A 26,493-nucleotide genomic window follows, 5' to 3' on the forward strand; every position below is an offset into this window, starting at 1 on the left:
TAATTCTGTAGTTGAGTGTTGCATGACTGACATCTAGAAGAGGTGACATTATCTGTGTGCTACTCATTCTACTGGCCCTCAGGGTGAGCCCTTAAAGAAACGAGACTCATGAAATTTTTTTTACATCAAGACACCAACATTTGCTAGTGGTTTCTTTAGTTTGACACACTGAATGCAATGCTCTGGTGTTACACTTTTTCACTGGTTTGTTGATGAAATGGACACTCTTAGCTGCTTGTGTTTGCTAAATGTAGCTAAAGGATTATGGCAGTTTAAAAATAATTAAATCAGTCACAGTTGTTGTTGCCTACTATATTTGCTGGTTAGGCAGTTGCTAAACAAAAATTGCACATGCAAATCTGGCAGTTTCTTGACTGTTTAGACACAGGATTAATGATAATGTGAATTGTAATGATGTGAGCTTCAATCAGCATAAAATATGGACAAGTTTCTTGTCAGGAGTGGCCAACAAATTGAAAGCTAAGAGACAACATGACACCATGGAGAAAGAAAATTATGTGATTTTCATTTATTTTTTGATCTCAGATAGACTGAATATATGAAACAGATTAATTATATGTTTGCTATGCTTTTAATTAGCACTATTGAGGTTGAATAGCAAGTATTGTGTACAATCAGTACTTACTGTAAACACACACACACACTATATATATATATATATATATATATATATATATATATATATATATATATATATATATATATATATATATATATATATAGTATGAGTGTGACACTATATATCTCAAGTGTCATAGATCATCATCCAGTATCTCACCAATTGTACGCTGATGACACCCAGATATACAAATCTAATCACCCAGCTAAAGTTGATGCTACCATCCAAGGTGTAGAGAGGTGCATTTCTGATGTGAAATCATGGATGACATGTAACAAGCTGGACATGAATGATGATAAAACTGAAGCCATTCTGATTATAATGCAAATAATTTCTCATTCACATCCTTTATCTCAAACAATAAATATCAGCAACACCAACATTAAATGCACAGTCAGTATGAAAACTAGGTGTTACTCTCGACAGGCCTTTGTGAAATTTTCACTTGTTGACAGGTTTTCATTTCCCTGTGTATAGCCCCATCCCTTTGGTAGCCTCAGCAATATGGTTATATTTGTTTCAGAACGACCAAACCCTAGACCAGTGTTTTTACTTATGTGTTGTCTTTAGTGATGTGATGGATACATGAAAAGAACATGTGACATATACTTGAATTCATGGATTGTTCATATACATGTATGCATTATGGTTGGCATGACACAAAAAGTAACACAGATGCATGCTGGTAATGTACAAATGTATTTTCAATTTTGTTTTGTTTTCATTAAATCAAAATTTTGATTGTTTATTTGCTCTGATGATAGGTCATCTGTTAAAAATTTCACTTTTGTTTGTTTTAGTCCACACCCCAACACTTTTCTCAACATCCACTTTTGTTGACAATATTACCATGGGTCCAAGAATGTCAAGATAAATGGGTTGTGTGTGTGTGTGTGTGTGTGAGTGTGTGCATGCATTTGTAATAGGCACTGTAATGGGGACATCAGTGTGAATACACACCAACAGACTAGGACACACCTCAAAACGGGGATGTCCCTGTTTTGTAACTTTGGCTTAAATGGGATACCAAGGCTTTATTTAATGATACAAACCTTAAAATAAGTGTATCAGAGCATGTCCCCATTTTTTGTTGGTATATTTTCACATCATGCTATACATAACAATACACACTGCCCACTCGACTCAAAATCTTGTGTGTATCAGTTGGAAAACTGCGTCCCCGTTTACGCGGTAAAAATTCACACTTGTGCTGTCGGCTTGTGCATTTCGCTTCCAAAATTACTGACCGAAGGATTTAAACCATTTATATAAACATAGACAAAAATATATGATATATTTTCTGTTTTAACACAGAGAGCAGTATCGATATACATGTTTATTAATGAGTAGTCCAACGTTCATAAAACATTTTGTCAAATTAGATCAGGAACCAAGAAAACTGAATAAAAGGTTTCATGCAGATATTATGCACGGTTTTTACGATGGACAAGAGATTCTAGCAATTCATCTGTGCTTGTATATTTTATCTCCTATTTAACACATTAACCCTTGAGCCAAACAGCTAGGCAGTCCCCTACAGCATACTTGCAGAGATCACCTAGAGCAGTTTTAGCCTTACCAGTGCCTGTATCCCTGAGACTTGCTGACAGCACTTGGCTTGCAGATTATTATAGAATGGGCTACTTTCAATAAATTTGTTATCATCTTATTTGTATTCGTTTAATTAAGCTGAAATTTGGCACAGCAGTTCTCAATAAAATTACATACATAATGGTAGAAATTTAATGCTACATGCAGAAATAAAACTCACGCATGAAGGTGAAAACAAATGATGTTCTTGCCAATTTCCTTCTCTTGCCATGAATAATCCATAAAATCCATTATGAATTCACACAGAATTATTAACACCATTAACACATGAAATAATTCTATTTTATGTACACAGAAATTCCACTTGTCATCTCTCTTGTAAACGTAACATCCTGTGAATACTATACACATATGGGCATATTTTCCTTGCTCTTTACTTACCTTTCTTCCTTAGAATTCTCACTGAAAATGTAAAAACTAATAAAACACTTAACAAACCTTAAATTATGAACACTCATGCTAACAACATTTATTTCCCAAACATTTATTTAATGATTCTTCAAAAGACAAAAAAGCTCCAAAAAATGAAATTCATTTGCATCAGGGTCTAAATCCATTGTTGGCTCTGGTGTTGGTCCTGTGTATTTTATCATTTACGATCTATCGATCAGTTCTTCTTTCATTTTCTTCTCCATCATCTTCAACATTCTCATTCTCATCACTACCGCTGTTATCTCCAGTAGCTATTTGGATGTCACTATCAATCTCATCTGATTAAAATCCCAAAAATTCTCTGCCAGAGTCTGTCAAATAAAAGTCTGCTCCCAGTGACTGATTTTCATCAATTTACATCATTTTCAGATGCATATATTTTCACTATTTGCTGCTATCAAAGTCCATTTTTTCCCCATTGTTCAGCAATGTTCACTCTATCTATGTAAGCTAAACTTTTATTGGTTAAGCTGCCTGCATAATTAGGAAATGGCTTCAAATGAACCAATGGTTTGCACCGATTTAACTCATTGTGCGGGATACAAGCCTAGATAAATACTGCCAGTCAAACTCGGCGCCTGGGATACAAGCTAGGTAACTCAGCCATGTTATCGAGGCACTTGGGAGATGAGGGAGGTAAAGTATGATGAGTTATTGAGGCAGCAGGGGTTAATGTGTAAACTCTGAGCCATGCACATTCAGATAAAAAATACACTGGAAAATATCAGCATTGATGTTAGTTTATTCAGTTGTAGTTAGAAGCATAGTATTGAATAGTCTACATGGTAACCAAATCATAATACCATTTCTTTCCTCCAATTAACTGCATTAGAGGTAAGACCGACAAGTTAAGACTGACCCAGTAGGAAATGAAAATAACTTTTGTAAGTGCCTGTACATGGAACCAGTCATGACGCTGAAAATACAAGATACTCAAATTTAGTGTTTTTCACTGTATCATAAATGTGCATGCTGGCTGAGGTATAAATAATGTGAAAGAAAACAATTAGATATATTTTGTTTGCCTCAGAGGTAAATTATCAAATATTTTACATTCTGTTCTCATTTAGTTAGTACCTTTTTATATTCGTTCTCACAGTCTCTCTCTCTCTCTGCTTCGTTACTTCTGTCTGTCGTTCTTCCTTCTTGCTAGCTTCAGGTCTTTCTGCCTGTAAGTCCTTTGTTTTCCCCTTTTTCTAAGGACCCAATGGTAACAGTCATCAATTTTTTTCTAATCAGTCAATGTCCACAAATACGCAACATTAAATTTACAACAGACTTCACTAAGCGAAAGGCAGAACATTAATAATGTTACATACAAGAGGTTTCTTTAGTGAACAAATGAAACAAATTATAATAATTTTCCTCTAATTAATACATGAACACCAGTATCACAACTACACATTTACATCACAACTTCACAATTGCCTGCCTACCTCACAAATGCATTGTTTCTCCTTAATACATGGGGGCCCCCGAATGGCCGAGTGGTCTAAAGCGTTCTCCGTTACGGATCACTGCCATCTCACCTCTGTCTGCGTGAGTTCAAGTCTACAATTCGGCCAATGTGGGTATGTGAGAAAGCTTGCCAGTAGCTTCTCATGGGTCGGTGGTTCTTCCCGGGGTTTTCCCGGGTTCTTCCTCCACCATTAATACTGGCCACCATGCATAGCCTATCGTCTGCTGAAAAATGTTGTTAAACCCCACAACAACAGCAACAACAACAATCTCCTTAATACATTTCCATAACATGGCGCTGGTACTTAACTACCATAAGATACAAATCACAACTCCAACACCAAATACCGGGAACTATTTTTCCTTTCATGATTTTAAGCTTCATTTCGCCTGTAACTCTACACCATATTTACTATTATAGTAAGAATAAAAGGCATCTCCAGATAACGGGACAGTCCATTCTTGATCATTTAATTGTACGATTTACCAATCACTATCATGAATACCGCACATGGCATCACACAATCGATCCACACAATTAGATTTTAATAGGGACTATTTGGCAAAAGGGACACTTGTGCAGCTCTGACCTGAACTCATTAAAACTAATCCATGCCATCATACAAAATAAACTTTTGGTGTGTTTCATATTGAAGAGATATTATCATGCATTGGCTTATTAATGAAGAGGATTGCACTAAAGTGGCACATTTTTGTACACCAAAGTTAAAATGTGTTCTTGTGTGGGACGATTTAAATTCTAAACCATAATCTTGCCAATAAAATTATTTTAACTGAAAATTGGCATGCAGATCTTTGATTATTTCAGTTTAAAAAAATGGAAACCTTCTTTGTATTTTCATACAATTTTGACAATTCAACTTTTTCAAACTCCTGGACATCATTTTTACTTATATATCCAACAAACATTATATAATGATTCAACATGATAATTTTAATTTAGTTTATTAATATGGATGGGAACTGTGTGTATCAGGTGAGATTACTGCAGTATTTAGATCGAATTGATTTCTATTTAGAATCAAAATACAACTTATTGAATGTCCCATATTTGATTGTATAATTTCCAGCACTGTGTATATGTGTGTGCCTCCGTTCTGATGGTAAAGATTCTCATACAGTGTTTCTTGGAAATAAACCACCAATCAATTATAAATGACTGTATGTATCAAATGCAGATAAAATAGATCTTTATCGCTCATAATTTGTTAAAGTAAAAATGGCCCTGTTTTGATGGTAAAAATCATATGTCCCTGTTTTGTAGGTTTTACAAAAATATGTATGTGTGTGTGTGTGTGATGGATAGATAGAGATACAGAAAGAGAGAATTCTTTTAGTTTGTAGGGTGTGATTGCAATTCCAATAATTGACTGTACCCATTGTTAGTAATTTCATATTCAAAATTCAAAATATATTGATGAAATTCACCATCATTTGCATAAGCAGATTTATATGCATAACCTCACTGCATCTTAGTCATTCTTCTTCCTAGATTATATGTAACAAATTGGAATGGACTCATAGCACCTACCCTAGGATGGGGCTGAGGGGGGCCAACTTTGTACATTTACATTCTTTGTTAGGTTTTTACCTTTAGCTCATGGGTTGGTGGTTCTTCCCAGGGTTTTCCCGGGTTCTTCCTCCACCATTAATACTGGCCGCCATGCATAGCCTATTGTGTGCTCAAAAATGGAGTTAAACCCTACAACAACAACAACCTTTAGCTCAGGAATTTTGCACCATGTATACATGCTGTTATACCTGAAATCATGAAACTTGTTGAGGGTATGTATCTATTCCAGCATCACTCAAGTAAGGCACTGTTTCCTATATTTCAGACATCACTGACTTTGGTTAAATTTTGAATCTCAAGTTTATTTCTCAACTATGCCAGAATGATCAAGCCAGATGATTGTATGAATTGATGTTTGCGGCTTCAATAGCCAAGGGCCAACTTTACTTCATTTTGATCTGTGGCATATGTAATTTGTAATGTATTTAAACATTTGCCTTGGAAGATAACTGCTTAGGCCTCCACAGACAATTACATTTGTCCTGTGTAAGTTTGTCCCATTTAGATCACTGACACATGCTTTTATTTTTACGACAGTGAATGTGGACATCTTGGAAGTTGCCATACTGAATACCAAATTAGTTATGTAATAAACTGTCTCAGTGGTCAGTTGAGATCACTTGCTATTTGCCATAACATTTTCAACCTCAAGAGGGAGGGCCCTTGTGGAAAACTTGCAGTTAGCTACATATACCAAGGGTTGATACAAAATGAAGTTGATTGATGATTGATCACCCTTGGCTGGTGAAAGTGCTTTATTAAAAACCCATACATTAAAGAAAGTTTCACATTTTATTGGTTTTTAATTATGTTCTTATGACCACGACCTTTTTGCATGCTGCATGCATAGTAACCTACCTAGAATCATTAAACAGGTGAGATAATGCATGTCGATGAGCACTACAGCCTCATTGCTGAAGTAGGCCATTACAGACCATAATCTTTTGGACCCTTTTCAACTTTGTAGTTGGGTTAATGTTGTAATTTGACTGCTTTTGACTTGTTTTGCACTTTCTTTATATCCAAGCAATAGTCATGTAGTTCTGATAAATGAAATTCAACTTTATTTTAATTTCAATATGTTGCACACTTGCAGATGACTTGTCGGAGAGGAGTGAAAGTCCTTTCATTGATGTGGAAAAAGTCACATCAGACGAAGAAGATGTTCAGTCTTGTCAGAAGTGCAAGTCCCTGGACTGGCAATCAACAAGTTAGATTCTTTTTAATATAACCACCTTTATGGATACATTCTGATAGGTCATGCTAATTCATCTGTGTTGTTGCAGGGACTGGTACATGTGAGTGATTATATACCGCATTCTATCATGTTTGCTATAGCACTCATGGAGTTACCAGGCATGTGAAGTATGGTTTTTCTTACACACAGCACAAAGCTGGTGTATTTGGTTATCTTTTGACTAAACTTATGACTCTAAAATTCAGCAAGTCCAATCCTTTCAGACTTTCAGTGAAAGAGAAAGAAGTTATAATGCTTTACATTGTATCAGTTATGTCCTGTAAGAAGCTGTAACAGACATACCTTATAGGAAATACAGTTTCTGGGTCAAATACATCAAAGATATTGTCTTTTCCTACATTATAGTCTGTCTATACCTCCCTGTTCGTTTGTATCCCCCTACTGATTTCAATAACGGAAATATTTAATGTGATCAGAAGTGCACAGAACTTAATAAATTCATTCATTGGTTTCTAATTTCTATCATGAATGTGTTTAGGGTGGCCATAACTGGCGTTTTCTGTATCGTTCATGCTTAACAGACTTTCCATACCATCAACTAACACAGCGCCATATTAAGTTCATTATGGGATAGTTTTTTCCCTCAAATAGCACATAATTCATCCTATTTGGTAATTGCCAGATAATTCTGTAAATAATGTTGAGAGTACAGAGTTATATCCCTTTGCACACATGAACATAGAAATTGCACCACTTGTTAAATCCACATGAAAGGCAATTTTTTACTTGCCATTTTTTCCTTTTCTTGATTTAACATTGTAAATATTGGAAGCAGATGACATAGTATTTCTTTCTATGTCTGTACATGAGTAGTCATGCAAACACCCCTTCACTGAAAATGGACTTGTCCAGGAACTGGAAACAGATCTTGAGCATGGCCATCATTATATATGAAACTTCGTTTAGCATGAAATGCACAGACGATGATGATGTTAAGGCCTCCCTGGTCACAGTCAGGTTAAAAATTATAAATCAACGAATGAACTGAGTTATTTCTGTGCATTTCTGATCTAATGTATACTTTTTGTTATTGAAATCGGCAGAGGGTACAAACAGTCGGGGAGGTACAGTCATACTATAATGTAGGAAAAGAAAAAATCATGATGTATTTGACAACAAAACTGTATTTTGCATAGTCTGATTATATTACTAGATATATTTCATCATGTTGTACAAAAAACATGGTATTTTAAAAAGGAGCAATGCTATGATTGAGTAACTTTTTTTGGGGGTGCCACAGGGTGAAATATAATTAGCATTTAAACAGGAAAAGAAAATTCTCATGTTATTTATATACCACCAGACTTGCAACAGAATCAGAGATTTCTTGATTAAACTTACTTTTATGTGCAGTATTCCATCCCCCTTTCCATAAATTCACCTCACTTTTCATAGGCTGATCAAATAAATACCAGTGACACAAGAGAATGGCAGGATTGAGATTACCTGATCTATTGCAGTACATTACTTCATGTGTGAACTAATCGGTCATACCTGATGACAAAGCAATTGTATCTATGCTATGCATCACAGTGGGTTTAACACTGCCATCATGGAAGTAAGGTAAATAACTTCATAGATATGTGAATGGCGCAGAGTCAGACTTCTTTATTTTCATGTCTGAAATGTGATGCAGTTTTTTATTTATTTGTTCAGTTGCTGCTCACAAAGTGCTCATTTATGTTGCTTCTGGTATAACTTCTGTAAGCACGCACAATCAAGCATCACATGCCATGATGGGAAATCTTGTATTATCATGGGTGAAAATAGAAGTATGTGAAAATATAGGAATGAAAAAGTATGAGAATTATTTTGCCAATATTTTTTTTTACATTTATGTATTTCACACTTAAGTATACAATAAATTAACTTAGGATTATAACCACTATCTAAAAAATCCAGCCCTAGATTTAGCCAACAAAAAGTGAAAAGTTGTCATCCTACATAGTGTTTGGAGCTGTACAAGAGTGCTGTCCCTTTGGATGGACAGATTGGTCCCAAATCCAAATTACTAACATCCCCTAATCTGTCCTGGTATCACGAATTTGGCACTGGAAGAAAGAAAATGATAACCTCATTCCAACAGAATTAGACACAGTCATCAAAAATAGATTAATTATAGTCAGCACTGAATCCAATACGGCCTGCGCCTATTCCTGGACGGAACTGGTTATGGTGATCAAATATTAGTTATCTGTCCCAGCATCATGACATTTGCATTGACATTGAAGAGCCCATCCAGTATAGTGCCATAGTGGACCTATGTATTTTTTCAGATCCATGTTAGTAATTGGATAGCATAGTGCAGGGGTCGGCAACCTATTTTACATAGCATGCCATTTTTTCCCCAGATTAATTACAAAATGAATGAGCGTGTGCCACCATTAAGAGAGTAACACTGTTAAAATCGAGATTTTTGGCTGCCCTTTGTGTGCCACACAAAATTTCTTGAAGTGCCACCTTGTGGCAAATGTGCTGTAGATTGTCAACCTCTAGTATAGTGCCATGGTACCCATGTGCCATTACATGCCAAAGTAGGTCCACAGCCATGAATCAGTCAATAGCTATTACAGATCCATGTAGCCTTGGTGCCCTTCTGGATACATCTTGGTCCAGTGCCATCACAGACCAAATGTCAAATGGCATGATGATGGACCATCACAGCTTGCCACTACGGTACCAGCTACAGCAACATTCGATTTCAGAATACCCATACTATGCCTGGACCACCAACAACAGTACATTCAGTGCCTGTCTTGAAATTACAGTTTTTCAGCACAGATGGACTCATCTAATTTGCTGTCAGTCTTGGCAGGCTTTGTCAGCAACATTTTAGGCATTTCAGGTGGCATCTGGATCACCCCATTTCTCAGGATATTATTAGTTTTGTTTATTAGCTTAATCCTCGTTACAGAATTCAATATGACTTGAAAAAAATCAACCATGGGTAGATCGATGAGGAAAATTTTCAGCTGCTACTACCTGAATTCTTACTGACTCCTCCATTGTAAATATTGGTAATGTACAAAGTTCAGTGCTCATTAATCTGTTAGCAAAGAAAGACCAGTGACTCTCAAAACAGTTACACAGTCTGGTCAACTATATGGACTTATTGCATTGTTTAAATCAGTTTGTTGCAATATACGGCCTTCATGACCTGGTTTTATCCATTCATTTACATCATATGGAGTGTCTTCAAATTTTGCATATCTGTCCTGTTTCCATGCCTGGTTTAGATCGATATCTGCAAGATTCCAGTGTCAGTACACATTTTTTGTCACAGCAGCAACTGTCATCCAACTTTAACAAAATGTACTATTAAACATATGTCCTGATTTTTCATACAGAGGTCCCAGTCATTGACAGAGAAATAGCAATCCTTTGAATGTCAAAACCCTCATTGGTATGGATGTATCAGAAGGATTTCAGTGAAATGCAGCAGCTGGTCTTAAACATCATTGTATTAGGCTGTGCTTGACATGGTAACTCTATAGCAATATTCCAACAAGCAGAACTTGGTTTAGCATCACCCGCTGTTATGCCTGTTGGTCATGCCTGGTAAATTGTTTCACAGATAACACATGTTCTAAACAGGGCAGCACAACACACACTTGCCAGTGCCATGATAGTGGCAGTGAATCTACAGGCCCCCAGAAAGAGATGTGTTGCTCTCCACTTTCGCCTGCATTACAAGGCCATGATTATTTAGTTCACTGCCATTGTTGTCAGACTTGCTTTTTAGTGGTGATGTGGAGAAAATTTGCAAACAGGATGCAAATCTCACACAGGCCAGTATCGTAGACCTCAGAGCTTGTTGCAGGACAGGGAGCAGAGAAACAGGCAAAACACACACACAACGGGGCATGGAAATGGTCCTACAGGCCCTGTACTTAGTACAGTACACTATAGTTCACAAGGGCCTGTGATAAGCAGTCAAGAGAGAGGGATCTTTTTATTCCCTTTCTTTCCATTGCAAAAGATTTATTCAGCTACATTGTTCCAGAAGAGGAAGTACATAGTCTTCTCACAAAAAAGAGATTGTTCAGAGCACAAAATCATGGTGATTTTATTCAAGATTGTTCTTGCACCAAAGTCATGCAGTACTCTTTGTTCAATCATAGGCTTCACCTACTTGACGGTTATGCCAGTCACAGTCAGCTGGTTAAACGGGGGTAAAGAAGGGCACTTAAATTTCAAAGATTGACTTTCTCTGTACAATATTTGTTTGCAACTTTTTAGTCCTGCAAATAAAGGAAAATGAAAAACAAAAAAACTAGATTTGAATTATTTCCTTGGCTTTTTACAGCAGTCACTACAAGGAACAGACCCTTGCACCATACAATTGTCAACAATTTACAGTGTGTCATCATAGGTCAGACCTTTAGAACAAATTTTTTTGCAGCCTGGGGTGCTATTAAACAAAAATAAAATATAACTAGTGATAACAACCTTTATGATCATCCAGCAGCACATGTTTGAGGACCTGTGTGAATATAAACTTTACCATTGGACTTGACCAGTTAAGTGTTATGTATATATGATGTATGTATGTTTGCTTGTTGTCAAACAAGGAGTAATCGTTAAACTGTATTGTGACATAAAATATTGTTGGGTGAAATTTGGGTGAAAGAAAAAATTCATTTTTATAAATATTATATAGTTTGTAAAGTACTTCTTCTCTGGTACCTGGTCTATATTGGCAAGCCAATATCATAGGCCACTAGCACAATCTGTTTTTCCAGATTAGATAGTCGTGCTGCAGAGCATTCACAGCAGGGAGCCAGACTAATGGTCTTGATTCATCATTGGAGAAAAAAGTATGACTATTTTCGTGCTCTCGGTGAGACGGAGGATGCTAGTTAGCTTTGGTCTCGTGAGCACTGAAAGCATGATGCATTTGTCAGTGGTGATGCTAAAACTGATATAAGAGCTAATCCAGAACAAACAAATTACACATTTCCCAGAATGAATTAATCAAAGTATATTGATGTTGTCTTATTTGTTATAATGTCTTGATGATTCTTCCAACATTTTGAAGTAATTTTCATAGATATCTGGCTGCAACTTAAAATTTTGGGGGCAGATAAATGCCCAACAAAAGCTATCAGAATATTAAGATTCTTGGTATGCATGACTATAGTTTGAATAAATTTCTACAAGTTTTCAGCAAATGCAATGGTAGGACTTCCAGGCCTGATATAGGGACTTATAAATTTCCAATCATGAGGGCCCAGGACTTCCAGAATTTAAAAGATAATGAAACCCATAGGTACTACAAGTTCCAGCTTTACAAATTTTTTCAATGACATTGTAAAAACATTCTGAAAAGTTTCTTTATGTTTCTAGACTGTGAAGGAACAGATGAATCCAAGCATCAGATGGTTACGTTGGCCAAGCAGATCATTGCAGCTATGCCAGCTCATATTAAGTCCTCACCCAGCGAGCCCGAGAACCAAACTTTACGGCAGGAGAGAGAACGGAGCAGCTCTTACAGCTCCGTACCCTCACAGCCATCTCCACATGCATCATCCTATGGTGAAGACTCAGGAATATCCACTCCAATGAGGGATGGATTGGCTTTCGATGAATATAGGTACAACTGTGCCTAATGGCATTTTCATGACTTTTAATTCCATACCCATTTATTCTTACATGGCTGATCTGGTGTTTGATAGTTGTTCAGTCTGTGTTCAATCTGTGTTTCCCTATCACACACCTAGTACTAATATTTCAGAATTGTATGTGTAGCTCAGCCCAGAACTACTTTTACCACTTCAAATATTAAGTCTACCTAAAAAAATAAGTGGAATTAATTCCTGTTATAAACCTGAAACTATTGTGTATAATTTCAATAATATCTACACAGTTTTTAAGTTTTAAAAATTTAATTGGGAGGCAGGTATGTTGTACAGTATATCTGGTCAAAATGGTTGAAATTGCCATCGGGGCCCAATTGGGGAGTACTTTAAGTAGTTTTGAGGAGTTTATGGGCATTCTGCATAACCTACCAACAAGAAATTTGATCCATTTGTGTTGACAACAGTATCTTGGACAGAATGTCCGACAGGGAGTTCTTAGATGAAGCTGGTGTGCAAAGTCACTCCAAACATGAAACAGAGTCAAGACCAAGTACCTTGCCACTGAAACTTTGTATTGAAAGTAACAAAAATTCAGACAGTAAGAAAGACTTGGGGAGTTGAAAGTTCAGTGTATGGTTAGAAAATCTACCTTGTTCAGAGTAAATGGAAATTATTAACATTATCCATGTTTAATTAAACACTTATATAGGTGCTTACATGGTAAGTGTAATGAAACTGGATGGTTCTTACTGTTGACCAGATATTCTTAATACTTACAACAGAGTTACAGATATTGAAGGACAATAGCTGTGGTTACAGCTATTCCTCATCAGTGAGTTTCTACCAGTCATAAATTCTCTGTGCAAAGACCTTACACAACACTTTTAAGAAAAAGAAGTGAAACCTCTTGTTTCATTCCCGGCCACAGCACTGATGACACAGAGAGACATTGTACAATGTAAATCATCTAAAATACCAAAACCAGCCAGAAAACCAGTTTTGCTAAAGATTTTCAAAATATGGTCTCCAGAATGTTGTTTTTTTGTATCATGGAACAAGTATAAATGCAAGAATTTTCATTTTGGCTATTAATATTACAGGGGATTCAAATTCATTTACGCTGTTATGTTAAAACATGATCCCTCATATGGACATTCATGTTTTAAATTGTTTTGATTAAAACAGCGGAAGATTGTTTAGGAAAATAACATCTGGTGTGAGTTGTGTCAGCAGAATCAGAAAACACATGTGAGAGTGTAAGAAAAAAAGAAAAATATATATTTAAAATCACATTTAACTTGCAGCTAGTCCAAGTTTGCTCTGACCTTTCCCACTCCATTTTTAGATAGTTTGAAATTTATGTTGGGGTGTTGGGTCAGAGTACCTTGCAGTTAGAAAAGTTGTAAAATCATAATGAATGAAATTGACAGGAAGATGATTTATCATCTCAATATGAGACCTCACATGTCATGGATAAAATCACATGAGTGGACTTAGAATTTTGCATATGTGCAGGATGTTTGTACTAGAATGAATTGTTAAATTAGTGTAATCACCGATCTAAATATTTATAAGAAAATTAATTTTAATGCACAATTTCTTGGTGTTCATTATAATATCCAGGGGACACAACTGTTATTCATAATTTCTGACTCTATTGATTATTATCCCCAGGGGAAACAACTGTTACTAATAATTTCTGACTACACCAATCCCTTGATAACTCGCACCCTGACAACACGTGAACCCGTTTATAATGCGGTATCAGGCGTGGATCCCATTTTTTTAACCCAAAAATACCCAAAATTATTATCTCTATTTGTTGAACTTGAAGAAAATCGCGATCAAAATTGATAACGGAAACTTTGATGTATTGCTCATTTTATCGTTGAAAACGGTAGATTGGACCTGGAAATTTTAATCAACACTATGAAATATCAAATTTAAAAATAACAAAATTTTTTACATTTTCTTTCCAAACGACATTCCTAGTACATCGCAATTAACAATATGTAAGGAAATTTCGATCAATGAAAATGTTAATTATGCCGAGTAGAGGCAGTACTTTAATTAATAAATAAAAATTAAATAAATTTTTTTATCAATTGAAATTTGTGTTCTGGTTCCATCTTTTAGTTCCTTTTAAGTGTAATCGTCATGAGTGCAATGTGTCCTTTTGTAACTAAATGTAAAATGCGTCAATCTACCATAACAGCTATGTCCACAAGCATTTCTCTGAGAACCTAATTAAGTGCCGACCGTGTTTTGATAACTGACTTGCAGAAGTATTTGTTGTATTGTTGCACTGAATTAAAAGCTGGCCTCCTTTATATTATCATGTTATTTATGTATTTTGAATTAGAAAAAGAGGTGGAATAAAAGAAAAGTTAAAAAGGCACAAAAATCAGACTAACTTAAAATCTTGCACCCTCGATCGTATGTTGGGTTAACTCAATTCATTTGATCAATCGAACACTGTAATAAACATTATTTTGTATGTAACAGAAACTACCTTAAATTAACTGACTCCTTCATAACTGTGATCAAAGATAACAAGGCAGCAACGCGAAAAGAATACTTTGTAAAATAAAGAGCTTGATTTCACAGATTCGGACCATTGTGGGCAAGCAAGTTTCAGAGAATTCTTGCACTGGCATTTCGAGAGATCCTCAAGGATGATAAGGAATTTCATTATTACTTCCAATGAAATCAAGGGAGAGGTGTATATTCATTATTATCACTAGGGGACACAACTGTTACTAATGATTTCTGACTATATTCATTATTATCCCCAGGTAACACAACTGTTACTAATAATTTCTGACTATATTCATGATTATCCCCAGGGGACACAACTGTTATTCATAATTTCTGAGTATCTTGCTAGATCGCTATATAGAGGAGTCTCTCTTTCAGTGTTCATATTTTTGGAAAGTTTTTATTTTTAATTACTGAAAAATTACTGGTATGTCTTCTAAGACCACCATTCCACCATGCTATCATTGAACTTGTACAAGGTCATTATGAGTTAGCATACATTAGACTGTATTCACTTACTCCTTCAGTTAGGGAGCCCTTATTATGTGACATGCAATTATGCATTTAATCGTATAACAGTGGATCAGATCCCATAATTATTATACAGTGAGTGAAACACGTTTAACATGACCAAACATTTTGTAGAGTTTATCAAAGGCTATGTCCCGTACAATTTCAAAACTAATATTGCTAGAATGGCATGCCTGCTGCTGTTTGTAATACGCACTACAGTTCTTTCCATATACTTTTTTCATATCAGATAATATCAGATAATATTGGTAAACATAGGTAGATAAGTAGAGGTTATTATGGAGGTTTGAAAAATATTGATACTGAGGGTATGTGTCAAAAGGTTCAGAGTTTGCAGAGGTATTCAATGCCATGCGAAAAAGTTTTTAATAATTAAAAAAAATTAGTAACCTTCTTATTATGTATCAATCATTCCACTTCCGTAATAACACAGCAGAATCAAAGATTTTTCAGCTTTTTATTGAACATTTTACAGCTTTGTTTGTTTTAGGAGTGAAACCTGATAACCGTGTATGATAATTAATCCTTTTGAAGGCTTGCACATATGTGGTGATTCTCATTCCACAGTTGATGAAACTAAGGTTTTAAAACAGGATTGAATTTCATGTAGCCAAAGAAACACTGTAAATAAGACAATAGTATTCTGGAAAGATAAGCCAGAATTTTTTTATTTAGGATTGTTGTATTGGTGGGAGATGGAACCTCAACCCCAGAATTCATAGCCCAACATGTTATTACCGGGCCATCAATGATGATGGTGATGCTGTTAACAGTAGTCCATTAACTGCATTTATGTTGATTTAACGATTACACTGGGACCAAAATAATGTTTCCTTGATTTTCATAAAAAATTTACCAGATTTGGAGCTAGTTGTGAATTATTATTTAATCAAGCAAATTTTTTTTAGGACAGGACAGCTATGGGATCAAATATTTTGAATGGTGTCCATCGTGGTTGGCATGAAAATCTGGGAACTAATTTATTGTGACCTAATGCTGGTAGAAAACTGGTCAGCAATGATGTAATAATGTTTAACATGCCATATTTGTTTTTTATTTGATCTTAGTAATGCAGCAAGGCATCAAAATAAGACTAAATAAAAAATCTCAGCTTCCCATTGCATTCTTATTAAAATTACAGCCATTCATCAGTTTTTCACCCGAACACAATTTTTACAATTTTTTATGGCATTGACCACAATGAGGTGAAAGCATAATAGTATTCTTTGTGATAGATATTATAACCAGCTTGTTTACTATTATCATTGTTATACAACTTTTATTATATCTCTTGTTTTTAATTCCCTCTATTGGTTATTACATGTAGAAGTCTAGAATCTTTATCAGATTTTGTGTTTTATGTTTGTGTTATGTACGTAAGCTGTTTGATGTCCCTGAATAGCTCAGAATATTGGAAACCATTTTGAATTTTCACGATTATCAATGTGTGTATAAATATGTCTGTGTATATATATATATGATACAATACATGTAATCCACCATCAGTCTTGCTAATTGAAAGTGCTGCACATATTGACATACTTGTTTAATCTGAGTTTAACTAATAAAATATAATCAAACAATTGCTTTTTTTTTAGTATGGACTGTAATTAATGAAATAACTAGTAATTGACACATGTCACTTAGTCTGGCTTCATTCATAGAAGTCACCCAACACTCCAATACAGAATTATATGGAGGTAATTTGAGCAGTCATGGGGAGAATTTAATGACCAAAAGATTTGTTGCTGGAAAAATACAATATTCCATCATTTTAACAAGTAATTTTCATACTGATATTTTTGGCGTTACCTGACCTGGTTTTTACAACTAGAAAAATGGTTGCCTGGCTTTAATGTTTGGTTGCCCTGGACTCCTGGGCAATGGATGTATCTATTCCAGCACAAAATTGCTATTTCAATAAAGGATTAAGTTGACATTTGGATAAATTATTCTATGACCACCAGTTCCTTTGTTTCCTCGCAAGTATGTTTTACTAAGGTGATAGCCAGTTCAAACTGAGTGTGAAGCAGATTTGGTTAACTTTATATAGTGTTGATCTGTAATACTAACACAGTATGAACTTTAAATCATTTCTACTTTGAAATAGTCTGTTATGTTTGCTTGTTACAGATATGCAGATCTTGGCACTCCAGCTTCTTCACTGAGCCCTGACTCGACCTGTCTGCATAGTCCTTACAGTCCATACAGTTTCCAGCTGGACTCGCCCCCTCCAACAACTGCTGAATTCACGGAGTACTTCAATGCACCTGCTACTTTCATGGAGAAGGATTTCTCTCAGCTCACCTTATCAGGTTTGTTTTTACATGTATTTATTTGTGCAACTTGTAATTGGTAATGTTTGCTTGGCTTTTCAGCTGTAATGTTTTTACTTGTACATGTCATCTCTTCAAACATTCTGTGATAACCAATTTACAGATGTATGATACATTGATTTAAGTTAACATGACTGAAGGCCATGATAAATAATGGTACACCATTCCCTTGATATTTCATGCCCAGATAACTCAAAAACCCACTTGTAATGCAGGGTCAGGTGTGGGTCCCATATTATTTAAAATAGAAACTGCCAAAACATTGGCCGTTTGTTGAATGTGAAGAAAATGCTGATCAAAATTGGCAGTTATAGTCTTGAAATTTGAACCGATCTCTCAAATTTATCATCTCTTTATAAAAAGTCATTTATTTTGTTAAATTTTCTTTCTTAACAACATTCTCTGTACACTATAAAAAACAACATTCAAGGAAATTTTAATTGACAGTGTCACTAATGCTTACTGGCAGCTACACTTAAATAAGTACCAATTCAACCTGATTAGTCAGGATAATGTGACTGGGTGGGAAATAATTATGCTACATGTCTGAGGCATGATACCCCTGTGCTTGATGTTGCTATAAACTGCCACACAGCAGATATCTTTAATGATATGTCTAAAATTGTTAAAGCAACTTTAAAATAAATAAACCAAAACATGATTTGTCAAGTGAAATTTGTTTTATTTCATGTATTTGGTTTCATAAATGCAACATGTCCTCTTGTATTCAGACATGATGAATGTCATTTCTGCGATCACAGCTATGTCCACAGCTGTTTCTGGATGAACCCAGTTAAGAGTCAACCAGGTTTCCAGCTCCAGCTTGTGGAAATATTTGCTGTATCATTACACTCCATTAAAAGCAGACCTACTTTGTATTATCTTTATAAATTTGCATTTTGTAACAAATTAAATAAAGGGGGTAGATTGAAAAAAAGAAATACAATACATACAAATCCTACCTCATATGCATAAGAGTTAGCAGTCATGGTTGTGTGCCAGGTTTACAATTTCAATTGATCAGTCAAACATTGTTATAAATATTATTATTTAAACATTATAAGTAAACTACCTTTATATTTTTCGTCTCATTCAAGGATGTGATCAGACATAGCAGTGTAACCAAGCAAAATGAATACGTGGCAGATAAAAAGCTTTGTTTCACAGATACATTTTATCATGACGAAATTGTCCTTTTGATGAAAATAGTGATTCTTTTACCTGTTTGATTACTCAGTGCCCCAGTTAAAAACTAACATGAAATTAACAAAATATTTGTTTTTCTTGAGAAATCGTATATTGGTCACTTTGACATATAATCATGCATCAGCATTGTTTTTAAAAATCATTTGAAATATGAACTTTCTTTCTTGATTCAAATGATTATGTAACATTTAATCGCCTGTTTCATTATTTGATACATGAATTGATCAGTTGAAAAGTTGATCACCATTTATAACATACACTTAGATGACAATGTTCATGGGACATATCTTAATTGTACATCTCTGTATTGTTGAAGCCATCTGAAATGTGAACATGTCATCTTGATTCAAGTTGTTGTTGTAGGGTTTAACACCATTTTTCAGTGCAAGATAGGTTATACATGGCGGCCAGTATAAATGGTGGAGGAAGAACCCGGAAAACCCCTGGAAAGAACCACCGACCCACGAGAAGCTACTGGCAAGCTTTCTCACATAACCACATTAGCTGAACCTGAGACTCGAACTCACGCAGACAGAGGTGAGAGGGCAGTGATCCATAATGGTGAGCGCTTTAAACCACACGGCCACTCAGGGCCCCTCTTGATTCAAGACCTGAAAATACAAAGTTAACAAATAATATAAAGACAGAAACACAACAAAAGAACACCTTAATGGTATATTAGTTTAATCTATTATATTTTTTTAATTTAAAAAATCAGGCAATATTTTTGATCTTTTTCATCAATGTATATCTTATTGGTAATTTTTGTTTGGTACAAAATATTTAAATGATTGCCAAGAATCACAAACATAAATGTACAAAAAGTATTAGACAATGTAATTATTATAATTTTGAAGGATAGGTGCTGTAAAAAAATTGAAGTGAATGTAAAATAAAAAGAATTGTTGTATTTACCATTTTTTTAGCTCTTTTAAATGTCTGCCATGATGTATAGTTGCAAGTAGAATATGGAGGAAAAAATGTTATCTTGAAGATGTGCAAGGAAGTAGTTAAATGCGAATTGTGCGGACTTGTGTGATGTTATACATTTTCTGTTGGGGCCTCGAGTGGCCGAGTGGCCTAAAGCATTCATGGTTCCGGATCACTGCCATCTCACCTCTGTCTGCGTGGGTTCAAGTCCAAGGCTCTGCTAGTGTGGGTATGTGGGAAAGCCTGCCATTAGCTTCTCGTGGGTCGATGGTTCTTCCTTGGGTTTTTCAGGGTTCTTCCTCCACCAGTTATACTGGCCGCCATGTATAGCCTATCTAGTGCTGAAAATGGCGTTAAACCCAGAACAACAACAACAACAATACATTTCCTGTTAAGAAAATGATATCAACTTATCTTTACCTGTCTGTTAAAGAGTTGAATATGATATTTGTATTTTCTGTTAAGAAAATGATATCAACTTATCTTTACCTGTCTGTTAAAGAGTTGAATATGATATTTGTCTTTTCTTTTCAATTTAATCACATGCGTTAACATTATGTGTGACTCCAAAAAAACCAACACTTTTCATACTTTATGACTGTGTGCAGATCAAGAGCAGAGAAAACTGTATGAAGCAGCTAAGGTGATACAGAGTGCTTATAGAATGTACCGTAACAAACAGCATCAGCAGCAGCGTCAGAACAAGGAAATTGAGGCAGCCGTCTTGATACAGAGCTATTACAGGAGATATAAACAGGTATTCTTCTTTGTTGGAAAAATATAAATTTCAAGTTAGTGTACTTTGGGTATGTGCCATTTTAACTGATATTTGGAGAACCTGAAGCTTCAGTAGGTTCCTGGAGTCTTCAAATGTATTTCTGTAGGTGATAACAGTTTGATCTTTAGGTCTAGCAATGCAATTTATTATCAGATTTGATTACTCCTTTGCTACAATTTCTACTTTCCCCTGACAGGTCACTTCTGTGCATGTCAGGGGGAGATAATGTCTGCTTGAGTTCTTGTGTGGGTAATGCTTTGAAACTCAGCTTTACTTAAATTTTGTAGCATTATGACTGAAAAATTGTTAAAAATCCAAATCACACATATACACACTTTAACTATGCACTGAATTTTACAAGTACAGTGAGTTTAAGGTTTTTATGTTATGGAGGTTTGCAGATAAGTTTAAAAAGAGATGCAATGTTTGATCTTTAAGCCTAGCATTGTGGTAATTAAAACAAAGTAAAATCTGATCATCTAAATTGATGGCCCAAGTCTGTCTTGCAAATTCCTGTCTCACTTTCTCATGCAATAATAATCCAGCACATATGTCGAAAACACTTCATGTGGAGGTCATTTTCATTTAAACAAAATTCCTATTTATTTTTCAAATAAACAAAAATTGAATGCTTGCATCTTGAGTAATTACTGCACTATGAGACTACACAATTGTTCTTGAGTCGATGTAGCTTTTTCTATGACGCTACACAACTATTCTCAAGTCCATGCAGTTTTTCTGTGAGATTCCCATTCATTTTTCAGTATGCCTACTACAAGAAGATGACCCAGGCAGCAGTTTTGATACAGAGCCAGTTTAGAAGTTACTATGCCCAGAAGAGGTTCAAGAAGAGTCGTGATGCAGCTGTCGTCATCCAGAATCAGTACCGCAGCTACAAGGAGCATGAGAGGCTCAAGAAGGGGGGGAACAAATCTGTTACACAAAGATACAGGTGATACGGATAATTATGATATAATCTCCTTGATAGATGGTTTTTTCTGCCCTCAACCTGCCTTAATTTTTGTTTAAGGTAGCTTGGGAAATACATGAACCTTTTGAAGAAAAAATGTTGGAAATTTAAGGGATAGATATATGACTGGAAGAGTTATTTATCCTTTTCTTCTGTCTTTCCATCCACATAGTGATATGTATTTAATAAGTTTAGTTCAGTTCTAAGGTGTTTGCCTCTTGTGTGCACTGTGTTTAAAATATATCTGTTCATCTTTTCCCATTAAAGTAGCTTTTACCATATATTTTAAAAGCAACATGGCTCAGCACATCAACATTAACTTTACATTTTTCAGTAACCTCTCTGTTATCCATCAAGAAAAGTGGAAAAATAAGTCTTGTAAAGTACATTTGAATGGTTATTTTCACTGTAGATATAATTAATGTTTTTTACTTTAAAATGTAGGGGCCCCGAGAGGCCGAGTGGTCTAAAGCACTCTCCGTTACGGATGATTGCCATCTCACCTCTGTCTGCGTGGGTTTGAGTCTCGGATTCAGCCAATGTGGGTATGTGAGAAAGCTTGCCAGTAGCTTCTCGTGGGTCGGTGGTTCTTTCCGGGGTTTTCCCAGGTTCTTCCTCCACCATTTATACTGGCCGCCATGTATAGCCTATCGTGTGCTGAAAAATGGTGTTAAACCCTACAACAACAACAACAACTTTTAAAATGTGTGTGTGTGTGTGTGTGTGTGTGAAGAAGGGGTGGGGTAACAGATACTCAGCACATTTGTGACTATATGAGGTAAGTTTGAGTCTTCCAAGGAAGGCATACAAAACAAAAATAAAGGCAAAGAAGAGAAAAATCTTTAAATATTAAATCTCCTCTTTGATATAAACCTAAAGTTTTTATAAAGTTCAAGACCTTATCATCTAGAATATCATCATGGAATGCATAAAGAAATAAAAAAAATGGTTGCCTCCATTTGACATGGCCAGTGTGGGTATGTGAGAAAGCTTTCCTTTAGCTTCCTGTGGAGCGGTGGTTCTTTTCAGGTTATTTCTGGGTTCTTCCTTCACGAGTTTTACTGGCTACCACATAAAGCCTATTTTGCTCTGAGAAATGGCATTAAACCCTAAAACAACAACAATAGGAGGATGCAACAAGTTAAGTCTACATCCCAAGCCTGCACAAAATTTGGCCTCTTGGAAACCGAATGAGCTGGGTTTTTACTGCATTTTTTTTCGTTGCACAATTTGTATACTTTGATGACTGAAAGAAATAATGCAAGTTTTATCTGCCAAAGGATGCTTTTTCTAACCAACATAAATACTTTTGTTTCAGGAGTCACTACCAACGAAAGCTGGCAGGAAGTGCAGAGGGTTCCTCCAGGATGGTGCAGATTGTCCCAGACAGTCCAGAAGGGTAAGATAATTCTCTTGTTGGGACCTTAAGTTTCTCTATTGCGGCAGTAAAGAGGCTTAATTTCATAACTCTAAAAGTTAAATCAGTCACAAATTTTAATTTAGTAAAGCTTACATGTTGAATTAAATATTCTTTGATTAATATTTGACAAAAAGGTATTTAAGCATGTCCAGTAAATATTTTTGTAAATATGACTTATGCATGGATTGATCCTAAAATAATTGCACATAAAAAAAGACTATAAGCATGCAGTGTGAACTTTTATTTAATTGATTCACATTTAAACATGCATTTTTATAATTACAGGTAATAACAATTTTCACAATTACTAACCACATATAAAATGTTTTGCTCATCTAGGCTTGAGTTTGCACAAATGATGCTTTTCTTCCACCCAGTATGACTGCAGTTATAATCCTCTTATACAGTTTGACCAAATTCCACAGAAAGATTCCATCGAATTAACCAAGACTTAATTTCTTAAGCTAATTGCTTTTCTTTAGCTATTAGGGCCATATAAGCTAGATGAGCAATCTCAGGCCCACTTGAGTCTCTGTTTATTGTTTGCTGCTGTGACCAGCTGTAACAGCTGAAACTTTTAAAACAATATATACTTATAAAAACTTAAATGGGATTAAATCTTCATCTAAAACTATTGTAAAATATCACACCATTGTGATTGTGAATTGTATAAATATGCTGTTTCTCTTTATGCATTGCTATACAGTGACCTGTGGAATTTTTTGCATGTTCACAGGGTGGGTACAGAAAGCTTGTATTATGTTGTCTCGTGATCCAGGTATCAAAGTTGTAACCTGCTATCTATACTCTTTTTTCTTGTAGATTTCTTATTTTCTTTCAGCTTGACATTTTTTTCCTAGCTTATTTTCTTGCCTGTGGTAATGAATTGCAAGATTCTGTTATATATTTTCAAGCATCAGCATTGTAATTCTGTTGAAGTTTCATGTTGAAATGTTTGCATGTCAGATTTATTAGTGGTACAGAGCAGCATGCAGGCAAGACACTACATAATGATTACACAGAACCTAAGATGTACTGGTTTTAGTCTGGTATCACTTTGGTGGCCTAGTAGTTAGAGCATCCACCTCAGAAGCAGGAGTCGTGGGTTTGAACCATGGCCAAGTCATACCAAAGACTACAAAATGGTACTAACAGATGCCTCACTAGGCACACAGCATTAAGAGATTAGTGTTAGGACGGGTCAGTCTGGTGTCAGGATAATGTGACTGGGTGGGACATCCTGCTACATGTCTGCAGCATGATGCCCCAGTGATAGACATCGCTATACACTGCCACACTACAGACATCGTAATGATACGACTGAAAAATTGTTAAAGCTATGTTATTAATCCTAATTATACACACACACACACACACACACATGCTAAGTCTGGTAAATCAACCCCCCAAATCTGTGCTGATACTGATGGACAATATGTGGGTCTAATGTCATCTGTTCATTATAATGTGCAATTTTTGCTGCATGAAAATCTTTCCAGAACAAACCTGCATACACTTTAGACACTTCCAGTATTTGGTAAGTGCCAGATCTAGCGCGAAATTCAAAATGGCCACAGGACAGAGGGGGGTGCTATTCCCTCTGGATTTACAAGTCACCAAACATAGGATTTGCTCTGGAAATATAATGTAGATGCCACCAAAAGAACCCTTCAGCTGATGGTTGCTCCACAGCCATGGGAAATACCAGTATGTGCATAAAATGTAAAATGATGTGATCAGCCAAAATCGGCTACAGATTTTTGCATGTTTTAATGAATAGGTGATATCAGCCCAGAAATGACTGCTTCTGCATAGAGAATATGCAGATATCAGTATGTGGGGAAGAAAAAAAAAATATATATATATATATATATATATATATATATATATATATATATATATATATATATATATATATATATATATATGTGGGATATGCCTTTTGGTACAGTAAAAATAAAATAAAGCAATAGAAAGTTGTTCTTTTTCATTTTTTTATCATCTCTTTAATTCTGCTTATATAAATTTGAGAATATTCTTAAAAAGATGACTGCTGCATAAGAATTGCATTAAGAGTACCTTCCTTATTTGCTGTTTATAGCAGCTTTATGTGACCCATTTTCGAGAAAACTGATAGGTTTCTTCAGACTTGAACATTGCCTCGCAGATTCATTATATTGATTAGTTAGTTAGTCAGGGAACCAGTCTGTTCTTTTAAAGATAATGGTGCCACGTGTTAAGAGAAATGCTTTATGGTACTAGCTGTGGATATCAGATGACTGAAAATGTTTGAGAAGTTGGATCTTTTCAAACTTTAAAACCTCTCAGATCAAAGAAAAGAGACAAATCAACATGTTTTACAAACTTTATAAGAATATGACAGTAGTGTAATACAGCACATTGAGCACATGATCATGCTCTTGTAAAGTTCCAGTTCACAATCATTCAGTGAAAGTTACAGATGTAGACTAGTTAAAGTGAGTGCTGAATATAAATAATTTTTCAATATATTTTGTGTTTGTATTCTGGTTCTAATCTATATGGGTTTTGCCCTTTGTGACAAGAATTTTGACCAGCTGCAGAACCAGGTTAGTAGTGAAAATCGATGTACTGTTTTCATACTTATTGTAATTCTGGCATGTAACATATAGATAACATGTTTTATTCCTAAATTATGCCTTTTTGCCACTGATAATAGCAATAATTATGCTTATACCTCTCAGGTGGTTGACATGTATGCTTATGTTATGTTTTGGCATTGGGCATATGATCAGCAAGGTTTTTTGGCACCTTGCATATATACAGTTATACCTAAATTCATGAGAGTTGGGAGGGAGATGCAATTTGATGATTACTGCACTATCATCAGTGAAGTAGGTTCCTGTGACCTCTATTGCACCCTTAATTTGGTTACATTTTGTGCTTTAAGATTATTTCTCAAGCCCAGTTCATTCCATAAGGGGATGCATTTTGATGAGCACTACATCCACATAAGAGAATTAGGTTTCTGTGACCTCTATTTCACCCCTTTTGGTTACATTTTGTGCTTTAAGTTTATTGGGATGCATCTTGATGAGCATTACACTCTAACAGTGAAGTTGGTTCCTGTGACCTGTATTTCACACTTCATTACCCTTGGTTACACTTTGTGATAAAAGTTTATTTCTCAAGCTCAGTTCATGCTAGAGTCATCAGACTAATTGCATAAATAC

At 35.4% G+C, this 26,493-nt stretch overlaps 1 protein-coding gene across 4 annotated transcripts in view; it reads left to right on the forward strand.

The window, feature by feature from the left end:
• Positions 1 to 26,493, forward strand: part of LOC149781586 (calmodulin-binding transcription activator 2-like) — a 164,885-nt gene that overhangs the window by 104,878 nt on the left and 33,514 nt on the right. For 2 of the 4 annotated variants that reach the window (XM_089935633.1, XM_089935634.1), the window contains exons 16-21: positions 6,832 to 6,945; positions 12,340 to 12,586; positions 17,775 to 17,956; positions 20,722 to 20,870; positions 21,656 to 21,843; positions 23,180 to 23,260. In XM_089935633.1, coding sequence (XP_089791759.1) covers positions 6,832 to 6,945; positions 12,340 to 12,586; positions 17,775 to 17,956; positions 20,722 to 20,870; positions 21,656 to 21,843; positions 23,180 to 23,260 — 961 coding nt within the window. Of the gene's footprint in view, positions 1 to 6,831; positions 6,946 to 12,339; positions 12,587 to 17,774; positions 17,957 to 20,721; positions 20,871 to 21,655; positions 21,844 to 23,179; positions 23,261 to 23,987; positions 24,060 to 26,493 lie in introns of all 4 variants that reach the window. The other 2 variants (XM_089935635.1, XM_089935636.1) reach the window with 2 other exon arrangements.

Source organism: Sinohyriopsis cumingii, chromosome 15, assembly GCF_028554795.1.
Source record: "Sinohyriopsis cumingii isolate HCF-2022 chromosome 15, ASM2855479v2, whole genome shotgun sequence".
NCBI classification, from domain to species: domain Eukaryota; kingdom Metazoa; phylum Mollusca; class Bivalvia; order Unionida; family Unionidae; genus Sinohyriopsis; species Sinohyriopsis cumingii.